The 17,694-nt window shown below is 35.7% G+C and overlaps 1 protein-coding gene across 4 annotated transcripts in view; it reads right to left on the minus strand.

The window, feature by feature from the left end:
- CNKSR2 (connector enhancer of kinase suppressor of Ras 2) overlaps nt 1–17,694 on the minus strand; it is a 251,073-nt gene that overhangs the window by 77,385 nt on the left and 155,994 nt on the right. For 2 of the 4 annotated variants that reach the window (XM_004435188.3, XM_014791159.2), the window contains 2 exons: nt 7,107–7,196; nt 5,315–5,529 (listed from right to left, as the gene is read on the minus strand). In XM_004435188.3, the coding sequence (XP_004435245.2) occupies nt 5,315–5,529; nt 7,107–7,196 (305 nt within the window). The remainder of the gene's footprint in view (nt 1–5,314; nt 5,530–7,106; nt 7,197–17,694) is intronic. The other 2 variants (XM_087427479.1, XM_004435189.3) reach the window with 1 other exon arrangement.

Here is a 17,694-nt window from a genome sequence, read left to right on the forward strand (position 1 = left end):
TCCACCAAAAATCTCTTCACAAATTGATGAGAAAAGCTACAAGTATTTATCAGAAGTAAAACAACAACTGAATGTTTGCAGTTATATCCTAAATAACTAAGACAAGCCACACAAATGTTGGAATGTTATGAAGGGAATTATCCAGATTTTTTTAACACCTACTCAAAATCTGTTTTAAATAAGCTATCTAAAATCACATTATACAGTTTATGAAAGCATACCTGCATGTTGCCTGGATCTATAATCAAATTTTACTTATTCTGACACCTCAGCATGTAGATTTAAAATAAATGATTATTTTGTTTATGGGATTAGTTTAGAAGCTTTAATGTGAGAGCAAGTTGTCATATGTATGTCATATTAAGGGAAAAAAGTGCTGAATCTAATCATTCTTTATCTAAAGGCTTGTATCACTACATTTGAATTTCACACACACACACACATACACACACACACACACACACACACACACACACACAGTACGGTCTGCCTTCACTTCATGTGCTCTCAGGTCAGACGCGGGCTTTGGCAGCTAACAACTCCCACATTTTCAGACAGAGAATCAGTGAGTAGGTAAAATAAAGTTATACCCTTTTGAAAAATACCATAACATGCTTGGCTGACAGGCATACTGTGACCTTCATAATGAGATGGCAATGACTGGAAGAAAGCAAGAACTAGGTGGAACTGAAGCCCTGAGCTAGAGTAGGGGAGGTGGGGCAGGGGTGGAGGGGGGCTAATCCTATTGCACTGGTGGGACCTATGGAGCAGAGACATTTTGTAAATCACTCTGATTAAAGGTACAAAATGGGACCTGCTTTGATAGGGAGCCCAATATGGTGAGTGTAATTACTAGGTGCTTCCAATACTCCTTTAAATGGATGGGTGGCCAGAGATAGGTAACACATGGTCTGTCATCTGTAGCAGTATAAATCAGCCAGACACTCCTTGGAGGAGGGGCCAATAAGGGCAGGGTTCCAAGCGTTGGAGTGAAATGGAATGTTAACCAATAAAACAAAGTAGAATTGAATCATATGGACTAGGCAAACATGACAGAAGACATTCAGAGTCCTAGGGCTCTCCTCAGGCACATGGAACACTGGGCCTATGGTAATAAGTTTCTGACAATGCCCACTATGAATACACTCCAACTTAAGGCCTGCTTATGCTGGGCAGGGCTGGCCTAGGGCATGGAGGTGACTCTGTTTGCAGGCTGAGGACATCAACTGAGAAATACTGAGAAAGTCATTGAAGTTCCTATCACATTCACTCACTCGTTCATTCATTTATTCATCACATTTTTATTGAGTACTTATAAGGGACTATACTTACATTAGGTGTTGAAATATAGTGCTGAACAAAGTAGAGAAACTCTCCTTTGCTTTCATGGACATGGACATGCCCTCTCTACCATATACAGGGGAGACAGACATTAAGCAGACATCACATAAATAAATATATAATTACAAATCATAAGAAACATTTTGAAGAAAATATACAGGGTGCCAAAAGACTATAATAGGAGAAACCGATTTAGTTCAGGGGATAGTGGTCAGGGAAAGTCTCTGCAATTCCCGGTTTAGACAGGAGCCAGCCAGGGGAAAGGGGTAAAAACACTGCCAGCAGAGGAAATAGCATGTTGGAAAGGAAAGAGGTGGCAAAGACTGGTGGATGATCAGGGTAGTTAAAGCACAGTGAATGATTTCCTCTTAAATAAGTTTAAGAAAAAATATATAAACTGGAATAATAAACACATGGAATTAATAAAAAAATTAAATTGTATATTTTACAATACCATAATCTTCTAAATCTTCTTTATTATTATACAAACATTTCTGCTATAATTGCTAAGAGGAATGAGTAAAACACTGAAGCCAAACTGTATTTGCTTTGCTTTGTGTATTTTTATTGGGCTGCTTTCCAAAATAGACCAATGGGGATTATAATCTAGGTCTGCTTCTAAGGAACACCCTACATACATACATACATACACACACACACACACACACACACACACTCCCCTTTAGTAACCTGTTTTAGGGTATTTAATGCTGATATGATCCTGCTATTAAATTCAAATAAATTTTCTCTAAATTTGAACTCAGACCACACAGAGCTAGTATTACAGTAGAGACAGCAGCCTACGAAACTCAGTATTCAATCTTCATAGTCCTCTTCCACTTAAGTCCTATTCCTTTAAAAATGGCTGTGTTATCCAAAGGAACAACTGGTAAGAATGAAGATTAGTGGTTCATCATGAAGGTGACTGGATTATATATTGATATTGATCTTACATTTCAGGAAAATTCAACATAAGGAAAAATCCTTTCATTTTTAAATAAGTGTGTATAAACAGATAAAACAAGAATTCCTGTGAAATTTAAAAAGCAATCATTTAAGTGTATGTTGTTATGCCTCTGAGGTGTAGGTAATTTTACCTACATTCTCTGTAGTCTCAGCAATAGATCGTGCTGAATAACTACTTGTGCTTTATAACAGCAGCACTTTTGTACATTTTTCCGAACTTAATAAGAAATAGTAACATAGAGCAAAAGAGAGATATGGGTAGAAATCAATCCAGGTACTGAAAATGTTATTAAAATCAACATACGAAGGCACATGTTCTCAAAGTCAAACTTACAAAATTCACTCATGGAGTCATTAAAGCACAAATTCATTTGTGTATGGAATGCCTACCACGCACAGAGTACCAGGGCAGAGTGTGGAGAGATCACTGGAGTAGGTGATTTGGGTTCTAGTCCTTACTCTTACACTCTTTTACAACACAGCTTTGGGTAAGTCATTCAATCTTTATGAGTTTGAGTTTTGTCCTTCGCAAATACGGTTGTTGTGAGGTTCAAAATACATAACAATTGTGGAAACTTCCTTGCTCTCTGTGAAAGTACTAAATAAGTGCAAGGTAAGGTCCTCAAGTGATTTTAGAGTCTAGTAAAAAACCCACCAATGAATGTTCTCCCTTTTTTGAACATTGATTATAGGCATCTAACATGCATTTTGGAGCTAACAATTATTTAGCTTCTTTTAAAGCAGAGAATAGAGTTAGAAAGTGTCCAACCTTCTACTCTGGGATTAGTGGGTCAGTGTGAACACAGGAGGACTTCTCCCATGACTAACAATATTCCTTAGTCTCTGCTGTCCCTCTGTCAAAACTTAGTTGGGATAAATATCATCTATCTGGGAAATACCATGTTACAGACTTAGGACATATAATAAAAGTAGGAGGCAAAAGTAGACTCTGATTTCTTTCTTGGAATAAACTTCTAGAAGTGAAGTTACTAGACCAGCTTCTTGATACACACAACTAAATAATGCCCTTCAGAAAGGTGGTAACAATTTATGCTCCTAGATATTACTCATGATATTCCTGATTACCACCAGTTTCATTCACCTTTTACTATCTTCCGTAATTTAATAACTCAAAATCCACAAGATTCATTTCTATTCTCTTTCCTCACACAGTATACTTCTGTCCGGATGTGCATGACAGGATGGCACAGGCTGAGTGTTTAAATGTGCTTTCAATGGTTTACCCCTCTTCTTAGGATAAATCCAAACTCTTTAATAGTTTACATGTTCTGGGTGAAGTGGCCTCTTCTTCCCTCTCCAGCCTCATCTCTCTCTACCAACTTCCTGCTCGAAAAGGCCAGCCATCTCTTATGTTTAGATCTTTGTTCAGGCTATTACTGATGATTGGAACACCAGATTCTAGAGGGAGCTCAGTGTTCAGACAGCATTTCTGACTAGTGGTAGCAAAAGTGGCCCTCTTCATACAGCTAAGAGAATTGATTTCAGACTGACTGCAAATGTCTCTGGAAAAAATAACAATTTGATTAGTCAGTCATTTAAAGGAGCAGTTTTTAATATGGGCATTATTCTCTTGAAGAGGAAGAGGCTTGGGAGTATGTAACTGGGGACAGGGAAGGGTCAGAATGAACACTTAGGAGTGCTAATTGCACTCATACTTCAATCAAAATAAATGAAAATATTTTTCTACACTCTAGTTTTATGAGAGAGCTATAGAATAAGTAGATGATTTAAAAGATTTACTCAGAAAAGCAACTCAAGTACAAGTTATTAAATCTTGCACACCTTGTAAACCTAGGTAAGTACACCTTCTACAGCAGTGACAGATTAAGTTTTTTTTTATATTCTGAGCATTAAGCACAGTTGTTCAAATTACTTAAAAACTTGTAGTCTATGTTTTCAAGGGCTCCTAAGAAGAAGCTATAGTTCCAGTGGCAAAACAAACTCCCTTTTAACAAAAATGGCATAAAATGGGTTGATTTTGTGAATTGAATATTCTAGCTAACAAGATTCTTAGCCTCCACACTGCCATTGTCCTAGTTTCTCATCCATCTGGCCTGGGCTTAATAGCCCTGCCTTTGGCTTCACACCTTGCTATCAATGCTCTGCACCACAGAAATCCAACAGGCCAATCTCATCACGTGAGTCCGAAGCTCAAAAGTCTTCAATAGCTCTTTATCATTGCAGGAAAGAGACTAAGTACTTTATCATAAAATTCTTGATCTAAGCCCTGCCTACCTCTCTAGGCCCATCTACTGCCTCTTCCTCACATGCTGTCCCTAAATTTTTAATGAATCAGCAATTCTTAGCCATGTGAAGTCCCTGGAACATGCCATATTCTCACACAATTGTGGTGCACCTCCATATGCCTTCCCACAAAAATACTGCTACTCATCTTTCACTCTTCACCCAAATGCTTCCCATTCTGAAGCCTTTTCTCACTTCCCCAGAAGACTAAGGCCCTCAGTCTCTTATGTTCCTCCTACACTTCTTGTACCCACGCATTACAACAATCAAATTACACTGGGACTCTTGGTGTGTCTTTCTCTCCATATAATGGTGTGCTATGTCTTCCCATTTTTATCTCAAGCACTATGCTCCAAGTCTAGTACATAGTAGATGCTCATTTTTAAATAAAATCCTGAATATATTAAAAATCCTACCTTCAATGTTGAATTTTACAGCTACCCATTTACTGTGTATAGTCACACTGATGATTAATCAGCTAATTAATTACTATTCTCCATCAATTCTGTACACATTATTTCATTAAAAATCTAACCTGCTGCAACATATGAACTCATTGAACATACGAACTGAAGAACAAATCCATAAGCCATCATATTTTTTTAAGGGCATAAACTCTAAACTTAGGATCTTTTGTGAAAATCTGGCAATAGGATTAAAACAATCTGGAATTTACCCAAAAGAGTCATTTGCCAGTCTCCCAATAAAAGCTGTATCACAAAGTCTTTGAAATTTTACTTACATGGTATAGTGTGGTCTCTGGCACAGGCGTACCCATGACGTCTTGTCTTAATGCATCCATTTGCAAACTAGGTAGCAAGGAATAGTGAGTCGGGCTATTACTCTTATCACCCTTCTTTTTAGATTTCTTCCCTGTGTCTTTTTTGCTGTTTCTCTGAAACATGTATTCTTCTTGAGCAATTTTTTCATTGCTCATATATCGGAGTAGAGAGTTTTCTATATAAAAAGAGAGAAATACACCAGTATAAATATGCAAATATTACAAATTTACCATTCTTTCCTAATTGTGCTATTAGATTTCATTTCAGAAATGTAATGATTTAATTTACAAAATATCTGTGTAGTGAAAATATAGAGGATCTTAGTTATTTGGGATCATACGGCAATAAGAAATAGCCTATAGATTACTTCTCCAAGTTTTATCTCTGGACCAATTATATCAGAATCACCTGAGGAACTTGAATCAGAAGTTCTGGGTGTGTGGCTCATAAAATTTTTAACAAGCTCCCCCAGGGGGATTCTGCTAAAACTTGATGACAAACACTGACCTATGGCAGGGTAGGTAGCATCCTTGGAGAAGTTAAAGCCTACATTATGAACCAATAGTCAGGAAACTTAGTTCATAAAATCTATCCCTAAATTGATAGCCAGCACTTAGTACTTCATAAGGCTTTTTTTCCCCAAGATGTCACTACCAAATGAAGTCCCAAAAGAGTGACTCAGAAATGGCATATGATAAGCGTTTCTCTTTTTATTTTTCTTGATTAATTCTATAAAACAAATGAGGTTAGAAACTGAAGTTTGGAAAATGGAATGAATACATAGATGTAAAGGAATCTGTCAATGTTCCTATATGCTCGCTTTATAAAACAAGTGTTAAGAAGACTAATGAAGCAGATATTCATGCTTGCTTATCCCTGTGTGGTCTGTGGATCTGTGTAGTAATAAAATAAATTCTGTACACTCGCTAGAAGTAACAGGCAAGTGGGTTAAACATGTCATGAAGGAATCTCAGTGAGCTTAGGTTCTATGAATAGTTTTTTGTTTTGTCTTGATTTGTTTTATCTTTTCATCTATAACCTTATGACTCTCTATTTCAGAAAGTAGAAGTAGCAGCCAGACCCATTGGGCCCACCATATCCACACTTGGTCGGATCCCATTTAGTAGTGAGACTTTCAGTTGCTCCCTTTACTGCTCACCTCAATAGCAGGATAAGTGAACATAAAAACTTACTTTTGGTAGATACTTCAAGTGTAGCCCACCCCCAAGTAAGAAGATAACCCTGAACAGCAAACAGAAGAGAAAAAAAAGCAAAGCAGTTTTTTTCCATTTCTATATGGTTTTCATTAGTCACTGGCTCAATTTCCATTAGCTTTTACCCATGTGCTTCAATGTTCATTTTAAGGTTGTATTAATACAAAAGTAATGAGGTTGCATTGCAGACTAATGGGGATTGATCACAAACTCTTTCTATTCACTGAACTTAATTCTCTTATGCAGTTTCACACTTCTGACCTTGTTTTCCAAATATTAACTTTCAAATAATAATCAGTATTCATTTTTTGCACTGTACTTATCTACCCTGAACCCCTTAGGAGGCATTCAGAGAAGATATATACTTAATAATGGATCAAGATAGTCAAACTCTGATCTGAGTTGGTTTGGGTGTACCATAAAGTCAACGAGAGAATGAAAAGTTTTCCACTGAAGCCATAACATCCTATTTAAAGAACAATTAAATTTGCTTTTTGTTCCAACAACCCAGCCTACACTGAAATTCTAGAACACTTACCTCTTCTACTATCTCTCTTCATCTTATTTGGATCTTCATAGTCCCCCACCCAATTATATTCCACTGGCATAGATATAGGTCGTAGCTTGCCTAAACACAGAGAACAAAATTCACATCACATTGTTTTTCTTCCCCATGTCCGCTCAAACTTACACTGATTTTTAGCTACAGTCTGCAAAACACACTCACTCATATGCAACATTATGGTTGGCATTTGTGTACATGAAAAATATGTGTGTTTTGAGCCAGAAGGTGAAACTGCCTGTGGCAATTGGCCAGGTGATAATGCAAACTTAAGGCACTTTGTATAAATAATAAAGAACAGCCTAGGTTTGCTCTCTTAGGAGCCCCAGACTTTTAAGAGTATACTCCTTTACAAAGAAGATCATTATTTTAGTGATTTTACTTACATTTTCAGTAACTGGATCTCTGTCTTATTCCCCAATGCCCAAGTGTCTATATCTTGATAGCCAACCTCCAAGATAGCAGCCCCTTGTGTTTCAACTGCCTGCCAGGACATTAACTCATTGTTTCATGTTGGAACACCACAATGCTAACTTCCCATCTTCACTGCCTCCTATTTCCTATCACCATACATTTTGGATATCACCATGCTTCAGCAATCTGGCTGGATTCTCTTTCATGGCCTATAGCTGGGTCTGCTCCAAGCATCTCTTCTGCTGTTGTGAACAAGTCTAGTTTCCAGATCCAAGTAATCACTGTTTTGGCCTGTCCCATTTTCCTCTGGGTCTATATTCTTATTAAACAGCATTTTACTTTAGCAAGCAGAACTCATGGCATAGACTTCAAGAATAACTTTCTAGTGAGGCTGCAGCATATTGGTTTTGATCAACTTGAAATTCCCGAGGCACAAAACAGCCAAAGAAAATCACACAAGTTGAAAAAGAATACCTAGCACAATGACTGGCACGTGATAGTTGCTTAATAAATTCTGAGTGAAGGAAAAGCAGACTCACACAGCAATGGATCATAATAAGATGATTATGATGATCATGAAAATAGTACTAACACTTATATATCATTTACCATATGCCACATACTAAGGGTTTTATAAGTATTAAATTGTTTAACCCTCACAATTATGAGAAATAAACTTATCATACCCTCATTTTACCAGATGAAGAAACTGAGACAGATTATATAACTTGCCCAAGGACATACAGTTGGTAAGCGTGTAGTACTAGGAACTCAAACACCACTTCTGCTATAATTCTTGGTGACTTCAATATTTACCTTCCAATATTCTGTCCTCTCAGTTTCTTGAGGTTCTCTCCTCCACCCATTCCTGTGGTCATATGCTTTATCTTGGCATCTGCAAATGCTGTAATCCCTCCCCATATCCCAACTTTCCAACTACCACCTTCTGTATTTCTAGTGCACCTCCTACAACACGCCAACAATCCCTCCTCCTTTATTGTACCCATCTTCTCACCTTCCCACACCTCTGGGTCACCATATGTCCTCTTCACTTCCCTTCTTGGCCAGCTAAATTTCACGATCAATTACTATGATCAGTCCATGTATTTAGGAGACTTCTAATTCTGTTCTTAAGGAAATGTGCCAACCTCATGGCTTTTTACTATGTACGCTGATACAGTTTACCTAGTATAGTTTGCTAAGCTCTCTGAAAGTCTGAGGATGAACATGATAAAATTATTAATGAGCCAAAAAATGTATTGTTTATTTAATGACTTCCTTTCAAGGTGTGCAAACGACTTTATAAACGATCACCTAAGATTACAAATTTCTCATGGAGAAGATCTCTGGACTTTTACAGAGGGAATTTGGGTGAGCTGGCGCAGGTCAATATATTCTGCCCATCCAGGGTGTGGTAAAGGTTTTAGTAAAGGTCTCCTTTTGTCATGTCTATTCAGTTGCTTTGCAGAATCAGTCTTCCAGATTTTCAATGTTATGAATGCTGTATTTTCAAAATTCCTACAACTTATTTTTTCAGAATCTGGTTTTTAAAATAAACTCCATTTCAGCATGGGCACTGAAACTGAAGCACTTAACAGCTCTAACACTGTTTCTACATGTCACCAAGAAAACCTTTTGAAAAGTGAATTTACTTGCTCTATATGTTTTATATAAACTAGTTTGATACTTTTGAAAGAATTGATTTGTTGTTTGGAGTCAAATATATGTAAACAAAAACAAGAAGAAACATACTTCACACCCAGAATATGAAATACATAATTGTATTCATTGTATTTCGGGTCATTTTCTCTGAGATTCTCATGGAGCTAAGTCATTGAAGCACGTAATTAAGCCTTTGATATGTCTGGTTATATCATCAACCATAGGAAAAAATTTGCAGGAGATTTAAACACTGACTTTTCATAGGGTGATTATACAAAATTGAGGGAAATATATTGGATTAAACAAAAACACTGAGATAAAAAGTCTTAATTAAAATTTACTTTTGGAGAACATCAAGCTTTGCTTTTACTAGCTATAAAGCTATGAATTTAGCAATGCAAATCAAAACAAGTATTTTAAAAAGTAAAGTGTATTATTTGTTTAGTTATAACAAATAATGTTGCTTATAAGTATTTTTCCTTTTATACATTTTTTATTGTGCTAAAATATTGAAACAGACAATAAAACAGTTAAAGTAATAACATAATGTAACATTCTTATATAAACAGCAGTCCTTAGCAAACTGAAAAACAGACAATGGCGTAAATTATTTCTAATTCCAAATACACAGATCTTTGACTGCAGCTTGGGAACGTTTGCCAATGCACGTATATAGCAGCATTTTAATTTCACAAGACAGCAAAGCTCAAATGGGAAAAGAACTTTACGGTTTGATGGTGTAGTGCTATTGGTAAAAAAAGAAGAGTACTACAAGCATTATTGTTAGATTTAAATCAAATGTATACTGTTATTAATACAAGCAAAGTATTTTTATGCTCGTATGACTTTTTAAGGCTTATTAAATACATCTGACTCATTGCTACGTAAATGTACACAAATTAATAATAAATCTCTAAAAAATAATCTGGGAAATTTTAAGATGTGTCTTTAGGTAGTAACACTTATATTTACTAATTCATGATGAAAATTAATAATAACAGTAAAGAATATAGTAAAAAAATGAAGATAGCCCATTTAAAAATTTTGCTAACCACTTCCCCTTAGAGTAAATTTTTATTCCTCTAATCATAAAACGTGTATTAATTGTAGAGTTCATTTGACACGCTATCATAAGCCATATGGAATCTCTGTGCTAGTGTCTCATAGTTAAATTATTATTTTGTAACTTGGCTTTTCACATCTGTTGCACATCTGGAGCTTTCTAACTGGGATCTCCTTAGAGGCAGGAATGATATGCTCTATTTCTTACTTTCTACACTCTTTTCTACATACATACATGGGGATATGTTCTGAGAAATGCACTGTTAGGCGATTTCATCATTGTGCAAACATCATAGAGTGTACTTATACAAACCTAGATGGCATGGCCTACTACACACCTAGGCTATATGGTACTAATCTTATGGGACCACTGTCATATATGTGATCTGTCACTGACTGAAATGTCGTCATGTGGTGCATGACTGTACAATGAAAAACATTATGGAGTGTCCTCAAAAAATTAAAAATACAACTACCATATGATCCAGCAACCCTACATCTGGGTATAGATCCAAAGGAAATGAAATCAGCATCTCCCATGTTCATTATAGCATTATTCGCAATAGCTAAGATATGGCAACAACTCAACTGCCCATCAATGAATAAATGGATAAAGAAAATGTGGTATATTTATACAATGGAATATTATTCAGTCATAAAAAGAAAGAAATTCTGCCATTTGTGACAACATGGATGAAACTGAGGGACATTATGCTAAGTGAAATAAGCCAGACACAGAAAGACAAATATTGTATGATTTCACTTATATGTGGAATCTCCTCCTCTCTTTTGAACCTTCTCCAATTAAGCTCTTGCCCCCACAACTCCACCAAAACTTAATGCCTCCATGTTGCTACATCCAATAGACAATTCTCAGAACCCTTGACTTTTCTATCTATCTGCAGCATTTGACACAGAGGTTTACTCCCTTCTTGAAACACTTTCTTCATCTGGCACCCACAACTCTGTCCTCCTCTGGTTGTCCTCTCCTCTTCTCTTCCACGCATCCTTTAGAACTAAGCAAAAATGTCATTTCTTCAGTGACACTCTCCTTGACCTCTTATTCTAAGTCAGGTTTCTCTGTATTTGTTGTCATTTTCTCTTGCAGACTTTCTTTATAGCATGTCAGTTGTCAAATAAGTATCTATTAAATTAGTGGCTAGAATTCTGTCCCCCTTCTAAAATGTAAATTTCATGAGGGAAGAGAAATTTCCCTGTTGTTTACTGTGGTATATCCAGCACTTAGCATAGTGCCTTAAACATAGTAACTGCTCAATATTTGTTGACTTTTGCTTGTTTAGAAAGTAAACAGAGGACTTTCCTCATACATAGACCAAAAAGAGTCCAAACTATACCATCAGTTTCTATTTTCATAGTTTCCTTCTCCTTCCTTCCTATCAACTTTCCATTCCTCTCCCTCTGACTTTCCCTTCCCTTCCCCTCCATCCCTTGCTTCCTTCTAAGGTACTATGTCAACCTGACCAACCCTCTTCATTTTCCTAACAAATTGAGCCTTAGACAGCTGTTTTGTAATCAAGTCAGAACTAGAAGATCTGCCTCCTGACTTCTTATCTAGAAACTTCCCATATTAAGCTACCCATGATGTCTGTTGAAAGACTACTGAATTGCCGTCTTTTTCAATTTATATTTAAAAAAAAAAAAAAAAAAAAAAAAAAAAACCTCTCCTGAAACATGTGAAAATCATTAAGTTTCAGGGTGATAAACAACACCTGAGAAGCAATCTTCTCTCTTACAGTTGCCCGAGCTGAAAAAAAGACTGCAGAGAAATTTCTCCTTAAGTCTGACATACCCTTATTGCTCACAAAATAAGCTTTCTCTAGAGTCTAAGAAGAAAAAAAATATATATATACACACACACATATACACATCTGTTCTGAATATTTTAGCCAATATTTTGATGAGAATGAGGGTAGCAAGGAATGTTAAGCTATAAGCATGCCACATGCACCCATCAAACTTCCCACATACCAGACAGAAAAATTACTTTCAGATGGTTGAGTGCATTTCTAGGAAAACATCCTGAGGTTATTTAAGGTAGAGAATGACACATTTAAAAAGGAATAAAACTGAATGAAATGGAAAGTCAGTAATTTTTTAAGAATAAAGGCAACATATCTGGACCTAATAAAATAAGTAAGAACAGGCACTTTCATCTTTAAGGCCATATTTTTTAAATTTCATTTTTGGATAAAAGAGCTTGGGAAAAAACTGGCTTGTAAACAACACAATGTGATGACTATTTAAAGTATTGGCTTTAATGCCTTATAATAATATAAATCAAATACACACCCAATGATTATTAACTTATCTTTTCTGTTTCATTTACGGAGAACAAAAACAATTAAGATCTCATTTCAAAGCATAAGCTACATCTTGTTTGTGAATTTTCCTATTGCTTTCTAAAAGTGATCTAGATTTTAAATAGACAGTAACATAAAAATTGTTGAAGGGGAAAATTTTGAACTGCATCAAAAATTATATGGAAATTTTAACACTTGATTCCAAGGATAATTATATTTTGAACCAAATTACCTTTTGTAAATATTATACCAAGAGAACAAATGTGCTATACACATTGGAGTTTGGAACGACAGGATTTTATTAGTTGAAATGTTGCCACTGTGCATAAAGACAATCCTACATTAGAGGGGTGTGGGAGGACTGGGAAGGATTCAGATGGTTTAAATACTAAGCAGCAAGAGTTCTGGGTCCTCCTCTAAAGGCTCTGGTGGGTAAAAAAATGACCTATGCTAAAATACTCTTTTACCCTTGCTGTGCTCAGCATTAATAGAGTTGTGAGCAAGAAAGATGACATAGGCATGTAAATATTATTTGGTTGAAAACATCCGATTTTCAAGTTAAATTTTTAACTACAAATTAAAGCAATCTATTTTTTTTAATCTTAGTAAAGCAGTGCCTTGAAAGTCTTAACCTATAGAAGACAGTCACCCTTCCTCATGAAAAGTAAAAAAGACAATGATTAAGACCATCAGTTGAAGACTCTCATTTGAAATAAACAAAATGACATCTGGTAATAACTTTATAATTCCTTTTTAATAAAATAATTCCTTTATAATTCCTCCATATTTTCTCCTTTGGGATCATATTATTCAGTGAAGCTAGCAAGAAAGGTAGAGATGAAAAACTTAAGACACACCAAAGTTAATTTCTCAAGATTTCACCGATAATCTGTATTGGAGTCAGTCCATGAATACAGACTTTCAACTTCCTATCCCAGAGCTCTTTTCACTACATTAAATTGGCTTGGTGATAAATTCAAGGCAACTGCATTACACAAAAATCCAATTCATTTTTCTTCAAAAATAATTCAATGACATGTATGATTATTGCTTTTTTGTTTGCTTAAGTGTCCTCCCAGCCAGTTTACAACTCTTGCAAAAAATTCTTAAAGGCTACGTGAAGAACTAATGGAGGACAAGAACATAAACTGTGCATGTAACTTTGTCGTTCATCGCCTTAGCCAAGATGGAAAATAAATTGGTTTGACATGATATGTTACTCATAAAACAATGCTAAGTTGTCATTTATATAGTTTTAAATGGCTGTATATTGTTTTAATTATTTTCTCTAATGTCTGCAGTCATTAAGGTAATCAGTGTACAATTTTTAGTCATCTCTTTTTTAACAAGATTCAATGTAACAATTGACATTTTCTATCCCCGGGGATCTATTTCTCCATGATTTCTGGCAAACTATCTTGCAGTGGTATCAGTAATTCTACAAGCAGCCTGGAGTTGAATATCATGCACTGACTTTTCCAGTTAGTATTTATTACTTTAGTTTAGACTTTTATCACAAATAAGATTTACTTTAGAAAATGGCTTTTCTGCAAGATGAAAACGAATATGACATTCAACAAGCCGTCTGCTGGGGCAGGCTTCAACTTAAAAATTGAGGCTTTTCCAAATACTTAACTGTTTAAGTCAGCTGCTTGGAACTTAAAACACAAAGAAATTTTATCATCGGTATGGGTCTTGAGGAGGAGCTGCAAAAGTCTATTTCAGCATTTTCCAAAATATATTCCATCAAACATTAGTTCCATTGGGAGGTTAATAAGTATTTTGTGACCAAAACCAAAAATAATTCAATGTACAAATATACTTGGGAACCAATAAGCTAAGCCAAATTCAATAAGACCTTCAAAGCCTCTAGTATGTTAATGTGCACTTATTAATCTCCAAGAGGGGGATGAAATATGCAGAGCTTCCCAATCTTATTTAACCACATAACCTCTTTCTTTTACAAAGATTCTTTTCCAGAACTAGTGATCTGAAGAATATATTTAGGCAAATGCTGGATCCTTAAGCCATATCTTGATTTGAAAGCTAACTCTAAACCACTCTATTTAAATTTTACCTAGCTGCCATTTACTATATTTTTTTTCCCCTACGGGAAAATGTACTCTGATTTCAACTAAGGACAATAGGTCCCCTCCTGCTCCAGAGAGTGTCATGATTATGTTTTCTATTGTAGAGCAGGGTAGGTCATCCCAGACACTCACAACGTTATACTACTCTGCCCAGAAAATATGTGAAGTGTGAATAAATGTAGGTCTATCTTTCCAGGACAATAACTTCCCAGATTCTTTGAATAAAAAAAAAAGGTAATTGGCCCTGTGTCATAGAAGGGCCCTTTGATTTTCTAGTCATATGTACCAGCTCCTGTATTCAATTTGTCTGCAGTTGATTCTTCTTAAGTGAGCTACAGTTTCTCAACAGCAGCACTCTTGGACATTCTGGACTGGATCATTCTTTATTGTTGGGAGCCGCCCTGCTCGTTGTAGGATGTTTTGTAGTATCCTCGGCCTCCACCCACTAGATGCCAGTAGCACCTAGTGGCAGTTATGACAACTACAAATGTCCCCAGAAATTGCCATATGTCCCCTGGGGGACAATACTGACCCCAGTTGAGAATCACTGAATTAGACTGTTTCTATTTTCGGCATTCCCATTTTGTCTTTAAGGGAAGCACTATTTCACCTAGTTCCTATCTTTCTGTTGATTAATTAATTCATTTGAAGAGTTACTTTTTCCCTCTGATACTTGCATCAGCTTTGTTCAATTGGTTTGCTATAATCTTTCCATTTTATCCACATATTAATACTCTGTACTTTTATTAAAAGTTCCTTTTTCTTAATCCTACTGTTTTATTCATTACCTAGTACCGTCAATTCTTTCAGGGTGATCTTTTCTTGCCAGGTTTCATTTCTTTGACAGTCTCCAACTATTTTATTTAATTTACATATTATTTTCTCTCTCTCTCTCTTTTTTTAGCACCTAATCTTAAACTTTAAAAAGGTGTGGGGTCTGAATTGCTTTCAGAATTCTGATGGTGAGAGGTTATGGCTAGGCCTTTCTGCCCAGCATATGAGCTAGTGATTTCCATAACTGAACTTAAAACTTGGATCAGGGCAGTTTCTAGTGTTATTAGCTATTTGAATGTTCTTCCTTCTACTTTTCAAAACCAAACCAAAAGAAATGGACAAACTCTATTCATATTTCTTTTAATTGTTATGATTTAAATGGCTGGTTACTGGGTGGGTAGAGGCACCGAACCGAGGAAATACTTCAAGCCCTTTTGTCCTTTATTAAGTTCCTCCACAGGGAGAGGATGAAGTGTTAACTAGATCCATCAGCACCTGACAATCTTTGGGACATGTTTGTTTATGAGCAGCAGTAATTTATTATGCTATTTAGGCACCATTTCTTGAGCACTTTCTATGAGGTAAGAACAGTGCTAAGTAGTTGACATACATTATCTCATTTTATCCTCGTAAAAACACTATGCATAATAATACTGCTATCCCATTTTACAGATAAGGAAACAAAAACATAGTGAAGTTAAGGCTCAAGTTCAAGTTCAATCAGTTATTAAAGGCCAAGCTGTGTCACCAAATTCAGGTCTATCTGACCTCAAAACTCATGCTCTGCTATTTCTATGAGTAAAATTACACAAATTAAGGAAGAGTGCCTTCCCTAGGTGATTACTCTAATTTTTACATTAGGAACAGACTATTTTTATGCCAAAATATTGCTGAACTACTTTTCCATCAATTACGTGGTCCCTTATCACCATCAGCTTGATATTCAAAATCATTTTGTGAAGCTAACCAACACGCAGTCTTTATGAAATATATTAAGTAACTCCAAAGGAATAAGAATTCCTATGAATATAGTACACATCTCATATTTCTGCATTTTTGAATCAGTAATTTTATTTCTATGGTTAGTTTTGCTTTGGAAGTGGTACATTTTAGCTGAACGCAAAAGTTTCCTGTGGTTAGAATCCCATTTTCTTTTCTATCTAGCATAGCTGATGAATGACAGCTGAACTTTTACCTGATAAGAAAGATAATTTATATTCAAAAATCACAGGAAAGAGAGCAGGCCTGTATTCGGAAATAAAGAAGTGTGAATGTATTGTGTATACTTTAAGAAATGTTTAAAATAATGCTATTAATTATAATTTGACTCCCCAAAAGATAGAATGAATTTGTAAAACAAGCAGAAGGGCAATGTTGAAGTGTGATAAGAGACCCTGTAACCTAGAGATAATATCTTCTCTTCACATTGATAAAACTCAGTTTACAGTGTCATTGCCCATAGGCCCTTCAACATGCTGCTGTAAGTCATTTCAAGCCATTTGCTATTCATGTGGATAAAAAGGAGACGGTATTTGGTTTTCTCTTGCCCCAACTACCCGAGTGGAAAATGCTCAGGTATAATGAATGTTACAGAAATTAATTTTCCTCAATGCACAATGTGTACAAACAACATTTATGAGGAGCATTTCTAAAATACCAGCTTTGCATTCATTCATGTGCTTTTTGTGAGGTTCTGGATTTTCAATAAACCAAAAAAGGTCTGCATTCCTTCAAACCAATACTATTCTGTGATATTATTATAAAAAATATGTTTTCCTCCTATTCTTATAAAATATGACCACTCACGGCCACAAAGGTTAGCCAGCTGTGTCTACCTCAGCAGGTTTCTATGCATAGAAATGTGCTATGATGGAACAGCAAGGGCAAGGAGTCTGTGAACAGCGAAAAGGGAAAGCTGATGGGAAATACTACCACTCTGAAAGTTGCCAAGCAACTGATCTCATCAAATTTGAACCTCTGCCTTTGAAGCATGAGCAGATGAGACCAAATAGTTAAAGTGATTTAAGGCTATCCTTTTTCTCCTTTTGTATTTTCACTTTAAAGTTTCTTTTTTTTTTATTGAACTACCCATTTATTCACCCCATCTTATTCTTCAAAGAATTTAACATGGCTGATATTATTATTATTATTTACAAGTTGAGATCTATAAGTTCTGTTATTTTTTTTTCCAGCTTTATTGATATATAATTGGCAAATAAAAATTGTATCTATTTAAGGTGT

This window comes from Ceratotherium simum, chromosome X (genome assembly GCF_057802395.1).
Source record: "Ceratotherium simum simum isolate JZ-2026a chromosome X, ASM5780239v1, whole genome shotgun sequence".
NCBI classification, from domain to species: Eukaryota; Metazoa; Chordata; class Mammalia; order Perissodactyla; family Rhinocerotidae; genus Ceratotherium; species Ceratotherium simum.